This window comes from Aethina tumida, chromosome 7, assembly GCF_024364675.1.
Source record: "Aethina tumida isolate Nest 87 chromosome 7, icAetTumi1.1, whole genome shotgun sequence".
In the NCBI taxonomy this organism is placed as follows: Eukaryota; Metazoa; Arthropoda; class Insecta; order Coleoptera; family Nitidulidae; genus Aethina; species Aethina tumida.
In genome coordinates, this window is record NC_065441.1 from 9626841 (window position 1) to 9645438 (window position 18598).

An 18598-nucleotide genomic window follows, 5' to 3' on the forward strand; every position below is an offset into this window, starting at 1 on the left:
TGCCAAATTGTAGTAAAAGTTTGTTAGTGTAACGATATATACTACTTTGATTATAAAAAAACAATCAATTTTTTTAGTAAAAATCTGTTTATTTAAATAAAATGCTTAATTTTAAGTAGTAAAATAACATTTATTTAATAAAATTTTTAGTTTTCAGTAGGTAACTTGTGATCTGTAAAATATATCAAAAACTTTTTCGGAGATAAATTACAGGAAATTGAATTCTCTACAAAAAATGTTATATAAAATTTTCCCATAAAGTTGATGGTTGCGTCAGAAAATGAGAAAAGTGTCAAAATTTTCAATCAATCCAACTTTAATGTTAAATAACTTTTGAAAAAATGAATATATCAAAAAACTGCAAGAGACATTTTTTGTAGAGCGTTAAATTTTCTATAAAAATTTTTTGATCATTTTGAAATATTATCTCTAACGAGTGTTAAAAAATTTCAAAATCCAAGAGAACACCATTCCCGTGTTATTTAAACGGTAATTAAAATTTACGATGCGGACCTCTTAATATTAAGAGCTGTAACTTTCACAGTATTTTTTTTTTTACCATTTCCAACAAGATTTTCGATATAAATAAGAAAAAAAAATTGTCGATTTTTTTGAAACAGTCTAATATATATACAGTAGGAAAAGCGTTTAACCCGTCTGAATCTAGAAAGAGATATCATGCTCAACAGAGACAGTAGAAGTCAGCCCCATAGTGGTAGACTTACTGTCTCTATCATACGTGATGTCTCTCTCAAGATTCAGATGGATCAAACCCTTTTGTATATAAAATTTTTAAGATTACAAAACTTTTTGATGGATTTTTATATAATTATCAATTTTATTATCGTTTAATATTTCTTGATATTTTGGAATCAACTTTCTGCATTCCTCTATTGGTTTGTATTTGTATGTAAAAGTAATTGACAATTATCGTTTGTTAGTAACTTTCTACTACTTATTAATTGTTGCCTTTAACACAAAAATCTACTCCTGGCATATAAATGAACACTCGCATATGTATTAATTAATTGGTCAAAGGGCACTACCGTCAAACTGATAAAAGCAATGTTTGCGTATTTATTTTTAACAACTTACAATTAGTAAATAATTGTTTGTTTTTGTACCTAGTAATAGACATACTGTTGCGAGTCTAAGGACTTATGATAGAATGATGGTTTAAGTAATGAAGCAACAAATTAAACTTTACTTTGCAGTTATTACTTATACCATAATTTACCCAATTGATTTATTGGGACATATCAACAAGAGATCGGCATTGTGAAAATGGAATTATGTAAACACCAATAGAGCGTTTCTCACGGCGGTATCGCAAATTTTTCATTGTATGTGCAACACCACGTGCCTCAAGTATCGCCCAGGTCGCATGTAACCACTTTTTATCAAGCCAACGTCACACACCACATGACAGTTAAAGGCGAAAACTTCGACGGCTTCCCGACCATTCACAAAACGCGATCATATCACATTTTCGTTACGCCTTGGCGACCCGCAATGTCGTCCCTCAATTTGGGAAATTCCTCCGACTCCCCCGACCGTGTGCCGACATAAGCAGATGCAAATTATGCGCGTGCGTTCACTTCCCGGTGCCGCGGGGTGCTGTCCCTTTAACGGGGTGGGTGTCTATTGAAATCGAACCGGGAGCGGTGGTTCGTGACATGAATAGATAACGGTACTCGAGGCTTGATTGTTGTTTTGATTGCGTTTCGAAAGGGATACGTTTTTCAGTGTGGTCGATGTTTATTTCATGCGAGTTTGCAACGGCGGCACGTGCCGATTTTTACAACTGATACCAGATAAATAAAAGTTCATCCTCTGGTTGCTTAGGTAACCTTAGACTTGTGAAGACATGTTGAAGTTTTTAAGTAAAGCTAGATTCATTTTCGATTACTCAATTACTATGTACAATACAAATTTACTTTATGCACATTAAAAATAATTTTGTAGATGGCACGTCTGCATTTTTAATTCAATTTTAATTAATAATTTCTTTATTTAATTTAATTTTATTATTAGTTAATAATTCAAATATTAAAAGAGCATACACTTTCCTGGACAATGTCACATTTTATTAATTATTTTATTATTAAGTGCTCAGAGCTTTTAAGAGAAAATTAAGGAAAAATGTTGTTTATTATATAAGTTTTTGAGAAATCAAGTTTTTATTTTTTTTTTAAATTTAATATTTCGCAAATATCCCCTTTTCCTCTTTTTACCAGGGTGTGGTAATGCATATTATCGTTGGATTTATGAATATATTCTTTTATATATTTATATTTTGAGCTTTTGTTGACTTATCTTAAGTGCGTTAGATATACAGTAGTGGCCATAATTGTAGCAACTCATTAAAACATATTAAAAATATGAGCGGTACTACTTAAATTGGATGCCAGTACTTATAATGTTTATTGTTATTGTAAAGTCTACTATGCAACTGGTCAATTTAATTTTATTCTTTAAAAAATTGAGTACTTATTTATTTTAGACAACATTTTACTTTATGGGGTTTGATTACTCTCTGAGAAACTAAAACTATTATTCACTAGTGTTTTCTTATTTATTTAAATTATTTAATCATTGGTCGAAGAGAAAATTTATAATCCAGCGTTACCAAAAGTGAGAGAAACAATAAGAGATGGTTAAATAAGTTAAACGTTTCCTGTATTATTTAAAAACTTAGAGAAACTGGCCAAGTAATAGCTACGAAAAAATGTTTCTGAGTACGAGAAAATAAATAGCTGGATAATTCGAATGTCATAAAACAATACAATCTTATCGTCAGCTGAAATTAATGCCAGCCTAGAGGTAATGAGGCTTGCTGAAATTAGTTCAAGGATTGAGAGAAGATGGTTAGTGGATGGGAGTTTGTTTGATCCCAGATCTACAAGAAAAGTTTCTACTCTAAAATGTGAAAGTGCGATTTTGACTAGCTTAGGATCACTTTCACTGGGCCATTCAAAAGTTAAGACGAATTGTTTTTAGTGACGAATACAAATTTAGGATACCCTGTACATCTTCAAATATATATATATTATCTTCAAATGTAAGTAATATGTAAGAAAATAAAACTGCTGCTCGCTGTATATATATCCTTCACCATCATGAGAAAGAATTAAATAATAATTCCATTAGCATTCGGACTGCATACATTGGCCTTCCACAAATGGACGTTCTAGCTTAGCACCGGTAACGCACAGTTACTGCAAAAGAAAATGATAAAGATCTGGATTTTATTTTTTATGAATATTACAATTTTTTATTCTTTATGTCTTAATCTCCTCAAAGATCAATACACAGATTAGAAATCCAAATTTTCCATTTTTTGGGCCTTTTTTAATAAAGTTGGGTATTAAAGATATTATCATTATTATTATATTATACTTATATTTGTTTTACTTTGAAACTATTAATTTATTGCTACATATAATACAAATATTAGCCTAAAAGTTACTGAAGGATAAAACAAGATGTTTTTGGCCTAATCTATTGATATACTTTTGATGATCCAATACTACCAACTCATAATCAAAGTTTATTCAAAGCTTTTTTAACCTAACCTAAAAATACGAAGGTTGCCCACACTGGAGACAAGTTAAAATAATATTTTGAGATAAATTTGATTTTGAATTTTACTACAAATTTGTTGGTATTCAGTACCCAATCTATTAAATTAAGTACTAAAATATAAATAAAATATTGCCTGGAATTCGAGAGTATCTGATACAGACAGATAAAACATGCATGTGAAAACCTTTTGATATTTTTCCGGTAACAGTGTGCGTCGTGTTGGATACGAAAGCCTGCTCATTGGGTCACCGCCCTCGAAAAAATCCAACGTAAACACTGGCCAGCTGTTACACACACTACACCTATTTTGTTGTCCTCTACATACTCGCAAATACTAATTGCGACACTGTTTTGCTTTATATTGATCTTGTTCTTTGTTTTTGTTTATTACGATAGTATTTGATTTACTGGTATTTGGTACACAATGTTCATACGTTGTGGGCATACCATGAATTTGTGTACCTATTTGAAGTTGTAAATGGTATTTCTAATAAGAAAAGTTTAATTTTACTTTGATAATTTTATATAGTATACCTTAGTTAAATTCGCGAAAACATTGTTCTAACCAATGCGAAAATAATTTCCATTGTAAATTTTACATTTGTTCAAAAGTGATATCATGTCGTCATCGCCTAGTTAAATATTTTATCAAATTGTTTACAAGGCTGTCCAAAATGGGATCGGAAAAACCACGCATAAAACATTTTAAAATCAAGGACGTAATTTTTCTGATATATTATTGCGACGATATTAATTTTCTATTTTCGACGTTTATATGTTACGTTTACATTACATTTTATAAGTGGGCAATTAAAGTAAACAATGTTCAACTACGAGCAAAAGAGATAATTAAACTAAATGACTAAAAAAATATCTCATAGTCCAACTAGAAGTATCTTCCAGTTTTAATTAATAATCAAGAAATAACAACTTGTTTCACTTTTATTGCTGGTTATTGTTTTATAATTATTTAGTTGTTCATAATCAACAGTTAAAAAGGTATAAATGATACAGAACTATAGATACACTTTACATTCCTTAATAGTTTTTTTATTTTAACCTCAAGAATGTTTGCTAAAACATTGTTATAATTACTACAAAAATAATTTTCCATATGAATTGTGCGTTTAATATCCTGTAATATATTGTTATTGCTTAGCATATTTTATTTTATTAAAATTGTTTACAAAGTTCTGCAAAGCGACATTGGAAAAACTGTCACAATTTATAATTCAAGTAAATTACAAAATTTAATTACCATCCTTAATACTCTGGTATTTTGTTGTGACGTTTTTAATTATTAATTACTACTTTTGAACTTCGTATTTTACTTAGGTACTTAGGTACAAGCTAAACTGAAAAACAAACTAAGTTGAATCTTGAGCGGAGTTCCTCATTTGCCAACAAAACTGTTTACTTTTTGTTTTAAATGATGAAATTGCTCTGTTACTGCCAATTTCTTTAATCAAATTAATTTTGGTTAATGTTGTGTAATTATTTTTTCTTTAGTCACTTTAAAGTAGAATTCTAGTGTGCAAAATTGTGATTACTAAATCAAAAGCTCTAGAAGTTAAAGAGATTTTTTACGATACACATAATTAACCTCTAAAATTATATCTATATAAGTAGTGCATTGGGAACCAAATGAAGAAGTCAAAAATGTACTATATTGACTTTCTAAAAACAAATATTTCTAATGCGTTATACTAAAATTACTAAAAATAACTTTCAATTCAATATAATTTTGTTCTGAATAACAAGTGAAGTGTTTTAAAATATTTTCTAAAAATCAAATATAATCTTATCATATTTTGAATTAAAATTGCTCAGTCTCGTTAGAAAATTCTAATAACTGTTCTAGATAAATAAAATATGTATATTTTCCTTGAAACCAGACCTTATTTTTTTAATTATCTGCTTTATATAAAGAAGTTATTTGAATATGTTATTTACTCATTATTTTCGATCCAAAACATATATATTTAATTTTAAGTTTTTTAATTTAAAGAGATATTAGATTTATAACTATTCGTTTGTTATCGAGAATTATATTCGACTTAATTTCAATTTCTGAAGCTTAATTATGTCTCAAAAAATTACTGATATTTTCAAACTTAGGTTGATGATCAAACGATTGGTTTTTATGAAAAAATATCAAAGGAAATACTTATTCAAAGAATTAAGTCTTCAATTTTATTATTTGATTTTAATTTTTAATAGATTTAATTATATTAATTAATCCGCAGAACTGTAAGTTTGATTTAACTTACCAAGGGTCAATATATGAAATGATAGATCCCGCACATCTCACGTATTCCCAGTTGTAGTAATTATTACTATTAATTAAAATGATAAAGAAACGATAAATTATGGTAATTTGTTTAGTATGTGGCGAAAATTACGACTATCACTTCATAAAATGATATATTACACGTACGTTAATAATGAAATCTCACATTATTTATGACGTGAGACCGTTTATTATAAAATAAAATCTAACTATTTAACGATTAGTTTACAAACTATATGTAATGCCGTTAACCTTTGTTCAGACAATGTTTCAAAATAATTAGAATGTAAATGCTAAATGCTCAGTTTATTAATGGAATATTAATATTCTTATGTAAACGATTAAAATATCTTTAATTTGTATTTATGAAATGTATATAAACACATCCTTTGCATAAATTCTCTTTCCCCTCATTTTCATTCTACTTATATTCAATATGTAATACTTAAGAGTAATTGTATTTTCAAGAAATGCTCAAGAAACTCTTCTAATGAACTGATTAAATAATAATGTAACTTTAAATTATGTTTGTTGTTTTCAATCGGTATATTAATTCTGAATACTGGTTGCCAAACAACACCATCAAATGTCACATTTTAAAAATTAAATTGAATTTTGTAGTAAACAAACTTTTAACTAATTCAACCGCAACAAACCGTGAGAAACAAAAATGAATTGATAATTCTGCGTATCGTACAACAAAATGTTGCTGCCTCATCAGCATTTCTAATATAATGTTTATCTGCTACTAAGAAGTTAATTTCCTAAATTGTTGCACTGCGGGCTGTTTGCTAAATATGGACAAATTGAGTGACAGGAATTATTATAAATAGTATTCGTTATTTCATCCTATATATAGATGTGACTGAGAGAATTCGAAAAATTCAAACCGTCGTTGGACCCGACGAGCGAAATGAGTTAATTTACAACTGGGGATATTTAGAATAGAGACAGCTTTCACTTTGACAATAATTATTGTTCAGTTCACAGTACGTTACTGTTGAAAGGATATTATTTTTCAAGGACCGTTAATAATTATCGGTGTATTTATGTCTCGTGGTAATTATTAGATCAGCTGCTAATTATATTAAGATTGATGAGGAACTTTTTTGTTCCACAAAATTCATCTAAAACATAAAATAACCGTAGTCAAAATATATATATAAACAAGTTTTGTTTTTTCGAACACTATTTATTAATTAGACTGTGAATGAGGTGACAATAATTTATGCATCCTTGCTGATGGTCTTGAAAATTTGTTGTAATTTTAAAAAAAATTGTTGATAAAATATCGTTTTTATCTGTGTTATAAATATCATCATATATTTTAAACTGTTTTTGAAGATCAGTCAAAGAAAATATAAAATATTTTTTATAAATATCAGATTTTTTAAAACCCCAATTATTAATTGGACTGTTAATAAGGAGACGATTAAATTTATGCATCCTAACTGGTGGTAATTATCTTAAAAAATGTTTGTAATTTTAATTTTTTTTTGGAAAAAATCGTGTTTATCTGTAGAGAATAAATATCTTCGTAATTCAAGAAGATATAAGATACTTCATTCTTAAAATAGTCCAGTGAATAAATCCCTAAAATATTGCCCTATATTTAGGAAGTAATTTAATTTTTGTTGAAGAAAACGAATTGAATGTGGAATGATCAACTACAGATGCTCCTATTTCTTCAAGTAAGTCAAACATCTTCAAGGTTATCCTTCACCACTAACGATAACAACAACGTCAATCCACAAAGCCATCTTACTTTACAGTAATTTGTAAATAAGTTTCGCTTAATTAATCTTCTTATAAAACAATTGTCATGGACGAACAACAATTCTAAATGAAAAACTAGAAGTCATAAAAATCGAAGAATTCAAAAGTACGTGTCACGAACACAAGTTAGATGTGATATTTGTTTTTTACCCTTTAACATTTAAAACAACAATCTTAATTTATATTGGCGTATAATATCTAGAGGCGACCATCATTATAATTTTAATTGTTGTGTGTGATGCAGCTTGGCTGGCAATGAATTCCGCCGGTTCGGTCCGTACCTGGCACGCTTATCCTCCATGTTACATCGCGTAACATTTATCAGATGATCATTTCTCTCTCGAGTCAGTTCTTTTGAACTGTTGACTTGGTCATGAACTTATTTGCTTAACACGACCAACGTTGAGCGGCCTGAGCGGAAACGGCCAATTTACGAGTCGTCTTGACCGCAAACTCGATTGCCAAATGCTCTCGTGCACTCTTTGAGTCAAAGACTTTGACATGGTCCATTTGTGTATTTATGTATCGGTGACGTAAACTGCCACTTGGCTTTTACACATTAATTATTAGTATTGGTCTTGTCAATAATGTCACGTTTTGCGAACAGGGTGTCGGAATTAGTATTGTTTTAAGTCGATTATTTTTCTCGTGTTGTACCTACATAATTTAAGATTGTCTCATTAGCAAATCGGTTAAGGAGTTATTTGTTATTTTAATACCTTCCGCCTACGTGCCCATTAATATATCTTGTGTCCGCCATTTTATTCATGTTAATTAGTTTACTATTTCCAGACAATCGCGGAGTAGGGTCCGGAAAAAATACGAAAACAAGCGGTCAGTGTTGCCCTATATGGTTGGGTCGCTACGTATTGGGAAAACGACTACAATAGAATGTGTGTGAAATATACTTTGGTTAATTCGATTTTTATGGTTTGTAAACAAATTAAGGGGTTTGGTTCCATTTGGTTCCAAGGTGAAAGAACTTTCTCAGTATTCCTAATTGATGTTTGTCGCTGAAAGTGCAGGTCATTGCATATTTTACTGGAAATCTGTGCCCCCTACATTATTTTTTTTCTACGAACAACATTGTTCGTCAGATCTTCAGAAACAAGTCGTGGTATTAAAATTTTTTTATACATTTTAGTTTAACACTGATCCTCGGTAACTCGGCAGCATCTGTTAATATCATTAACTTCAAATCATCTAATTTAATATCGGATAAAATTCATAAAACCATTTTTATTGTCGAAATTTCCGCATCATTCTGAGAACATTTCGTCTAAAACTGCGTTTCTAGATTTGGGGTGGGCCTTTATGGTTTTGTTTATCAATTGTATGGAGGTTGTGTCGGACGATCGTGTTTACTGTCATTGTTGTATCGCCCCTTGCAGTGCAATAAAAAGTAGATAAAACAGAATAAGGGGAGGAAAGTGCTTTCTCCCACAAAATTAAAATCGATAAAGTATGTGCCTTATTTTTTATTTCCGGGTAATTTTTTTCAATGAAGCTTCTCGAAGAGTACAGCCTTTATTATACATGGTAGTTTGTACCTAAAAAAATTATAAAAACTTAATGAACAAATTAGTTAAATATTGAATATTTTTATACATTTAAATAAAATAAATACTTAATGAGCAGTTAACGTTAAATATTGAAACCTTGTATATTTTTATACATTTCTTAATAGTTTTGTGTTTTTCATGTAAAAGTAATACAAAATAACATAATTGAAAAAGTTTTTAGCATATAATTAGTAAATTAAATGCAACATTTTTGAAATAAGTCATTTTTTCATTATTTTCCATTTTCCAAAATAACGTAAATAACAGTAAAATTTAAATAAAAACTACATAAATAAAAGAATAAGTTAATTATGAAAATAATATATTTAAATAAATTAATTTTTAGTAAAAATATAAATTGTTGGTATATAAATGTATATGTGTACAGTGTGGCCAAACGGTAAAAACTTTCTAAGAGGCAATTAATTAATTAATATTTCAAATTTAAACCATAAAATTGATTTTCAAATTTAAGGAAATTCCAAAATATGCAATTTATGATATAAATATCTTTATCTAAGATATATCTAAGATTTCTGGTGAATTTAATAATATCAATTAACTTGAAACAAAGAGGATATCACTGATAATTTATATTATTTACAATTTAAAAATCTAAATTAATTTAATTTAGTGTTTATTGTTTAATTGTAAACGATATAATAAATGTTTATATATCTAAGTAGTAATTATTTGACAGAATATAAAAATAAAATATATTTATATTAGAGTGTTTCAAAAAAAAACGGCAATTTTTTTTTATTTATATCGAAAATCTTGTTGGAAATGGTACAAAAAAATACTGTGAAAGTTACAGCTCTTAATATTAATATTAGGAGGTGGCGCATCGTAAATTTAATTTCCCGTTTAAATAACACGGGAACGGTGTTCTCTTGAATTTCGAAATTTTTTAACTCTAGTTAGAGATAATATTTCAAAATGATCAAAACAGATTTTTATAGAAAATTTAACGCTCTACAAAAAATGTCTCTTACAGTTTTTTGATATATTCATTTTTTCAAAAGTTATTTAACATTAAAGTTGGATTGATTTAAAATTTTGACATTTTTGTCATTTTCTGATGCAACCATCAACTTTATGGGAAAATTTTATATAACATTTTTTGTAGAGAAATCAATTTCTTATAATTTACCTCCGAAAAAAATTTGATTTTTTTTTTACAGATCATAAGTTATCTGCAGGAAACTAAAAATTTTATTAAATAAATGTTATTTTACTGCTTAAAATTAAGCATTTTATTTAAATAAATAGATTTTTACTAAAAAAAATTGATTGTTTATTATAATCAAAATAGTATATATCGTTACACTAACAGACTTTTACTACAATTTGTCAATTTTTTTCTGTATTCACTTATAACTAGCAATAAGTGTGTCACGAAAAATGAAGAGCAATTACAATACTTAATAATTAATATTAAGAGCTGTAACTTTCACAGTATTTGTTTTACCATTTCCAACAAGATGTTTGATATAAATAAGAAAAAAAAAATTATATATTTATATTTTTATATATAGTGTGGCCCAATTAAATTGAAAAAATCCTCGTAATTCAAAAAATATATCATTTAATATTCTAAAAAATTAAAAAAAAAAGTTAAATCCATTAAGAAAATATTAAAATAAATCTCTTTTAGATGATATAAATGACATATTTCTTTCCTATATTGTTCCTTAAATCTTAAAATAAAATATTTTTTCACGTAGTTAAAATAAATTAATTTCCACTAAAAATTTATATTTTTAAATAAATACTAAAATAAGAATTTATGTATGTATTATTTAATTATTATAAAACATTCAGATATCTAAAAGATAAGATAAGATTTTTTTATTTAAATGTTAAATATTTTATAACATTAATAAAATAAGCAGTTTATGATGTTTATTTAATAAATAATATTAATTTAGAGGTAATTAATTAACTAGTAAAAGATACGTAATATCTGAAAATTAATAAACATGTTTTAATTTCGTATTTATTAATTTTAGTACAAATCTTCGCAAAAATGACATCACTGACGTGCACATTTTATAAAACGAATTCTCAGACGTTCAGATGCATGTGTTCAGGTCGAAATGAATATTTCGAACGTTTCGTGATAAGATCGTGTTATGTAACGCATGTGATGGAGGCATTCACTATTATCAGTGGAGTTCGCAATGTTCGTCGTCGTTGGCATGTCCGGTGCTGATCCGGTTTCCCGCGTTGAGTGTTTGCCCGGCTTCTAGGTCACGTCGCCGCCGCCGACATTTATCCGTGCCGAGCCCGAAACGTTTCGATTCCTTCGATTCGTCCGGCCCCCGAAAATTCCATCGAGAGACGGCTAAAGTTCATACTTTGGCATTAAAATATTAATTATTTGTGTGCTTGTCGTGCTATCGATTTATTTATTTGTCAGTCTAGCGGGGCCAAATTGAACTGTGTGTGTGAAGAGTAAATGTCAATGTTTGTTTTAATTTGTATTTTGTTTAAAATGGTATTAAAACATAATTAAATCGATTTATGGATAATCATGTTCAAATATATAATGAATAAAGCTTTAAAGCAATGAATAATTAATGAATTATCCAGAATAAATTATTGTTTATAGTGAAGTAAAACAGAAAACAATTACGATGTTATAACTCGATTATTATGTGTCCATTAAAATTCGTGTACGTTAAAGCCATTTCCTGAAATCCGTCACACAACTTTTCACTTCGCCACTCCATTACGTATATGCATTATAACAAATGAAACAGGAGTAAAAGAACAAATCGCATTAAAATCACTCTTGGTTTCTTTGTGTAATCAAAATCTGCTGTGCAATCTACGCCATTAAGTCGAGTAGATGCTGATGATAAAACTCCAATGTGAACAGATGCTGCGAAATTGCATAACACGCCGGAGATATCTTAAAATTGCTTACTTAATCTGGTGGAACGAATGTACGGTTTCCTAGATTGTGCACTTTGCACACCTGAGTTCGGTAGCCGTTACAGAAAAATGTTCAGAACATATGAGACCACCATTCGTCAGTTGTAAAACGATCGAACGAGTATAAAATATATAAACTTTATGGATAGGGTGTTTCAAATTGGTTGGCTTATTTTTATTTTAAACATTGATATTGGATATATCGTTTCTGAAATACCTACCAAAACTGATATTTGACAAATTTGAAAAAAGAGTATTTTTTGATAAATGATATCCTTAAAATTTTGAGATAATATGTGTAACTTTAATCCAAATTTAAAGCAATATTAAATTTGCTTTTAACATAAAAATTAAACTTCTCAAAGATATATAATAAATATTTGAAATTATTTTTAGCTGAGATATAAGGATATTTCTAATAAATATATATTTTTCATAGGAGACTGCGCTACAGCTACTAAATATGGTATATCACAAAGGTATTATTAATATCTTGTTACAACTAAAAAAATCCGTTTTTAAAACTATAAAATAAATCATTCACGCTCTCTGTGTTTCATAAAGAATAATATTAAATTTTGAGATAATTAACCCAAGAATATTGTTATATTTTAACTAAAGATAATTTACTAAATATAAACTAAATATATTTTAATGTATCATAAATTATCTATTTTTGGTCAGCTTGATTTTTTTAGACTAAAGACAAATAAATAAAAATAGAGAAATAGAGAATATTAATAATTATTTACTCAGGAACAATTTACATTTACAATTATCATATTAATTTTCTAAAATGTACAAAATTGTTTTTGAAAGTTGTTAAAGTACACAAATATACACAGGTAAGGCAAATGCCATCAAACAAGGTCGAACTTTAAGTAAACTTGGTAATTAGTCACAAAATTACCACGTGATGTACAAATAATAGTTGTAGCTAAAAATTAGCTACGTCTAAAAATCAATTTAATATAGTCAGTCTTATCGGTTAGATAATTATTTGTATCCTTGATTGTAACAACAATAATAGCAATTAATTGTCCGGTTAGCAAATGTATAAAAATAGAATTTTGTTTATGCGAAGTTGGTTGAATATTCACTATTTTTAACTTAAATATTTCTGTCAATTAAAATTTGAAAAAAAAATCATAGAATTCTCATCTGCTTAAAAAATATTATTCTGTTAAGAATAAATTACTTACATACTATTGAGCCAGATTTTTCACAATTTGAATAATTATTTTTCAATAATAATTATCATAAGAAATTAATATGAAATTTAATAATATAAATTGAATAATTAAATATTAAATTAATAAAGGACCAATATTATAATTGTAAATTGGGGAATCATTTTAGACTAACATTTATTATTAAGTAAAACATTTGGTTAAATTGAGAAGAATATATGTAAAGAATTAATTTGATTCATAATAAAAATATTATATACTCATGAGGCACGTTTTACGACTAATGAAAACTGCCATTCATTTTTATCGCGGATCGAAAATATAGGTTTTATTGGATATTATTACTAAATCAATATGTCAAATTATTGTAAAGTATGATGCTTATGTTTGATAATGTCCATTTATGTGGACTTGTTCACCGTTTTATATAAATGTTAAAGAATTAAATTTAAAAGGAAAATGAAATTAAATTTAAATATTGTTGAAAATAATTCTGTGTACTAATACCACAAAATAAACTTAAAATTATTGGGGGGGGGATATATGATTATTTATCTTAGTTTAATTGCTGTTTAAATATTTGTTTAATTATAACTCACTGGTTGTTACAAACGATGCATTACTATTATCTGTTTTGTTAAATAAATAAAACTAATATATACTCTAATTAATTAAAAGAATTACTTGTAAACCGTTTTAAATTATTTCTCAAGAAACCTTTTTCCTGAAATTAATACTTTCTAACAGTTCTTTACACGTGTTTTATATAGTTATACATAAGTACGTATCGTTACCAATCTGAATCTTTTTCGTAACTCATCTACGTTAAGTAGTTTGAGAATTTAACAGCCCAGTCATAAATTATACGTGTTATTGCAAGATGTAATCATGTGCATTCCTATAATAAACAGTCCATTTTAAAGGCAATAAATTTAAACCAGTATCATTAACCAAATTGTCAATTTCGTAAAATTCAGTACAACTATATAACCACACATAACTCAGGAGTTATTGTCCTTTGTTAAGGGATATCACATTAGCTGCAAGTTCATAAAAAATCTGCTTTGTTGCTACGCTTCTGGATTCAACATTCTCTTGAACGTAACAAAAGCTTAAAAAAAGCTTTATTATACAATCTAATTTAATTTATCAACCTTACTCTAATACATTATTTTCCAAACCAATCAAATAATAATTAATTTTGGGAGGAAACTGTCAAAGTTAGATCAGAACTTACTATAGTCCTTAGGGACCTTCAGCTTTCGACAAGTCAAGTATGAGGTACTTGTTGTTATATGTGATATTAATTTGAAAGAATTTAATGGTTCCTTGATGAAATGAATGAAACATATTTCACTGTTTTAGAAAACAATGATAATTTTCAAAGAAACGGAAGATAAAGTTGAAAACAGTGGAATCAAGCTCTTTTTCCAGAGCAAGATAATTATTTGCTACTACATCATAGAAAAAACATTGTCCGTAGGAGCGGAGATTCTAGGTTATTTATAACAATAATTCCGAATGTGAAACTATCTAACATAAATGATATTGATTTTCATTTATACGATTGTTCTCTTGAACGAAAACTATATTGAATAACGTATTTCTTTTCAGTTTAATTTATCAACCTTACACTAACACATTTTTCCTTTTTTATGATCAAATAAATAAATACGAAAACAAGCATTACATTTCTTGCTAAGCAAAATAACCTTAGCAATTCCTTTAGTAGATGTTCACATAGCCCGAGCAGATATAAAACTGCATCCCTTGAATGGCCAAGCGATCAATATGGTTGAATTATTGACACTGAGAAATTGAATTCTTGTGTGTGTGCTACATACCTACTTTACGTAAAGGGCAGCTGCGAACACAAATTTATAGAATGCATTAAACACGGTTTTGAACTTCAAACTAATAAATGCATACGTGTGTGCCGTGTGTACGTATAAAAAAAAAAACATATAAATGTAATTAATTAAATTACACTAACAAGGATGATAATTTGATGGATGGGATAAGATTGAAATAAATAAATAAATTCATTAGAAGAATCTGATTGTTTTTTTAAACTGCACAATTTCAAAGAAATTCTAATGTCACAAAAAATAGTTTTAGACATCCAGTTTCGTAATATTTTCTCCCAAACTACACGTATTAATAAAGTATTCCCTTATTGTGCTTCGTTTTAGTAAACCACGTATTTTTATTGCAGTTCTCCTTTACGAGGAGATTGAGCACGACGATCTCCAGTACAAAACATTGAAGATCACCGACTTCGGCCTCGCCAGGGAGGTGTACAAGACGACACGGATGTCGCAGGCGGGCACCTATGCATGGATGGCACCGGAGGTGATCAAGAACTCGACGTTCTCGAAGAAAAGTGACGTGTGGAGTTACGGCGTGCTGCTGTGGGAGCTACTTACCGGCGAAATACCTTACAAGGGTATCGATACGCTGGCCGTTGCCTACGGGGTGGCCGTCAATAAGCTGACGCTTCCCATACCTAGTACCTGTCCCGAACCATGGAGGGAACTCATGAAAAGTATGTTATAGTTAATTAGTTAATTTTAACATTTATTATTTAAAAAAAGAGACAAGATTAATTAGTTGGAAGGGTACAAATACCATGAAAACGTGATAAACCACGAGAATAGAACTACAAATAATATACTTTCATACACGTTGCATAAAAGTAGAGGTCACATAGTCTCTCCGTGATATCACAATATCTATCCACGAATATGAGATTATTATTGAGAAACCGATAATAAAATATTTAATTACTAATTAATCTAAAACTCTTTTTATAAAACGTATAAATTATGATATTCAGCTTGAAATTATAAAATATGTAAAATATTCACTTTTCGGGCTTATTATTAAAAAAATGTTACTTTTATTTAAGATGGTGTACTTTGTTTCTAGTTTACAACTACAATGTACATACGCAAATATGTAAATATGAAAAGAAAGCTTCATATTATACTTTCAATTAATGCCATTGGACTAGTGCCACATTGTCTAAAACGTTATTAAACCACAACATTCCCTTCTCCATGCTTATCTGGGTCAGTTAATTACTTTGGATCATATCTTTATCCCTCTGGACATCTTCCATTTCTCAATATATCTGCTGCCAAATTTGTTTCATCTCTAACTGCCACATGTCCCACAGTTGAAGCGACTGTTTTTGTTCTAGAGCAAACAATTATTGCTGTTTTTATAAAGTTTTTTTTGTAGTGCTCATTTTCTATATACACTTCTCACTTTCTCATATTAATCTAATCAGCAGTCAATTTCATTTTTCAAATCATCCAAATAATAATTAACTCTCTTCTTGTCTTGCCAAGGGTTTAAAACGGAACTTGTAAGACCCTTGGGATACTAGTGTTGTGTCATCAATGCTTTGGTTTCCTTGGAAAGCGTTTGGTGCTTCCACTGACTCGCCATTGATTCCAAAGGCTTCAATGGTCTCATGAACAATCAAATTAAGTTGGTGAACGAAACATATTTGACTCTTTTGGTAACCAATGATAATAAATGAAATGGAATGTCAAATTCATATAAATATAACCAGGCTCTTTCTAGAACAAGGAAAATATTTGCTACAAAAATACAGAAATACCCTGATATTAATAATGGCAGTGTGAATGCAGGCGTCTGTGAATGAAGTGTCTAAAACAAGCTAATGCCGCTGTCTTGTGCTGACTTCCCAGTTTCCAGACTTATCCCTGATTAAACACGTGTGAGACATTATAGAATGAATACTTAAGATTCTTTCCATATGAGCAGAGATTCTAGAACAATTCTCGCCTGGAAATTGAGTAAAATGACACTTTGTGCATCAAAAAAAATCCCATTTGTGATCTGTGTATTAAATTATTTTTGGTGTTCCAACCAGAGGAATTCAAAAATTAAGGATTATAAATATAATAATATAAAATACTATTTTATTGGACAATGAAGCAGTTAAATTTTTTTTTTAAGTATAATATTCATTTTAAGTCACTGAATATTACAATTTTTTATTTGTTGTTGATTGTTCCCCCAGTTCCGCCACTGACCGACTTTTTATAGTAAAATGATCAATGCCAAATGGCAAAGATATCCCTTTAAGTATAAGGCCGTAAAGCCTTAAAATTGTAAAGTGTACCGTACAAGGTTTAAAAATAGCCGGTTTATAAATAGTCTTGAACATTTCTAGGTTATCACATGAAAAGAGAATGGGGGAGACGCGCCACAATCAATGATCACATCGTTATCGTTACGATGTACATTATCTGTACGTCCAACACCAATGACTTATTCGCCGATTGTATTAACGTGAAATATATTTCGTCCGTTTCCCAATCATGTAAAAATATACAAATTTATGCTTAATTTAATGGCGTACGACGACACGGAAAACACAGCAAGTAATTCATATAAATACGAATAATTAAATTAAGTTAAAAATAATTTGCACACGACGAATAATCGAAATTCACTTTGTTCCCGTGTACGGCGTTTGCGGTCCCCAGTCTTCTGTGCCGCCATATCTGTCAAGAGTCAGGAAGGTGGCCGATTTATATGCAAGGCGTGCGGCGCCTTTTCCGAACATAAAAAATGGCCAAGAACAATGAACAGTGAGAGTGTACGCAATGATAATAACAACCGCAACGTACGGTCTTCCAGACAGGGTCGCACTCAAGAGCTCAATCCAATGTGCTAGTCTGGGGTCCATTAGGCAAAATTGTACAATTATGGATTAACATTTAATTTTGTTTGTATTGTATTTTAAAAACAATTATGAGATAAAAACAGAAATATTTCTTTGTGTGTATTGTTATATAAATAATTAAAAATTTAATGGTAAAAACAAAAAATTTAAAAATGTGTCGCCCAGTCAAGGAAACATTAATAATTATATAATACTTAATAATTTTTATCTACATTATTGTACCTACGAAATAAGTAGCGGTTATATTTAAATATTATAATCGCAGGAACTGTGGTTCTACATCCTTCTCTAAATTTTCATCAAGAGGTTATGAACTCATCGCCGACAAAAACCTTGAACAATTTGTCGTTCCAGATTTGTAAAACTTCGTAGATATTATTGTGGGGAACATTGTATATATTATAATCAAGTCTCCCTACTTATATGTGTTTATTTTCGAAAATTGTTCTGGGTTTCTAAGTAAAACAAACAAGTTACTTGAAAACTTGACATAATTCCTGGAAACGATGAACTACATGCATTGATAATAAAT

The 18598-nt window shown here is 28.9% G+C and overlaps 1 protein-coding gene across 2 annotated transcripts in view; it reads left to right on the top strand.

Moving 5' to 3' along the window:
• The window catches only part of LOC109596474 (mitogen-activated protein kinase kinase kinase 9), a 34290-nt gene that overhangs the window by 4661 nt on the left and 11031 nt on the right, over positions 1-18598 (top strand). For both annotated transcript variants that reach the window (XM_020012026.2, XM_020012027.2), the window contains exon 4: positions 15559-15888. In XM_020012026.2, coding sequence (XP_019867585.1) covers positions 15559-15888 — 330 coding nt within the window. The remainder of the gene's footprint in view (positions 1-15558; positions 15889-18598) is intronic.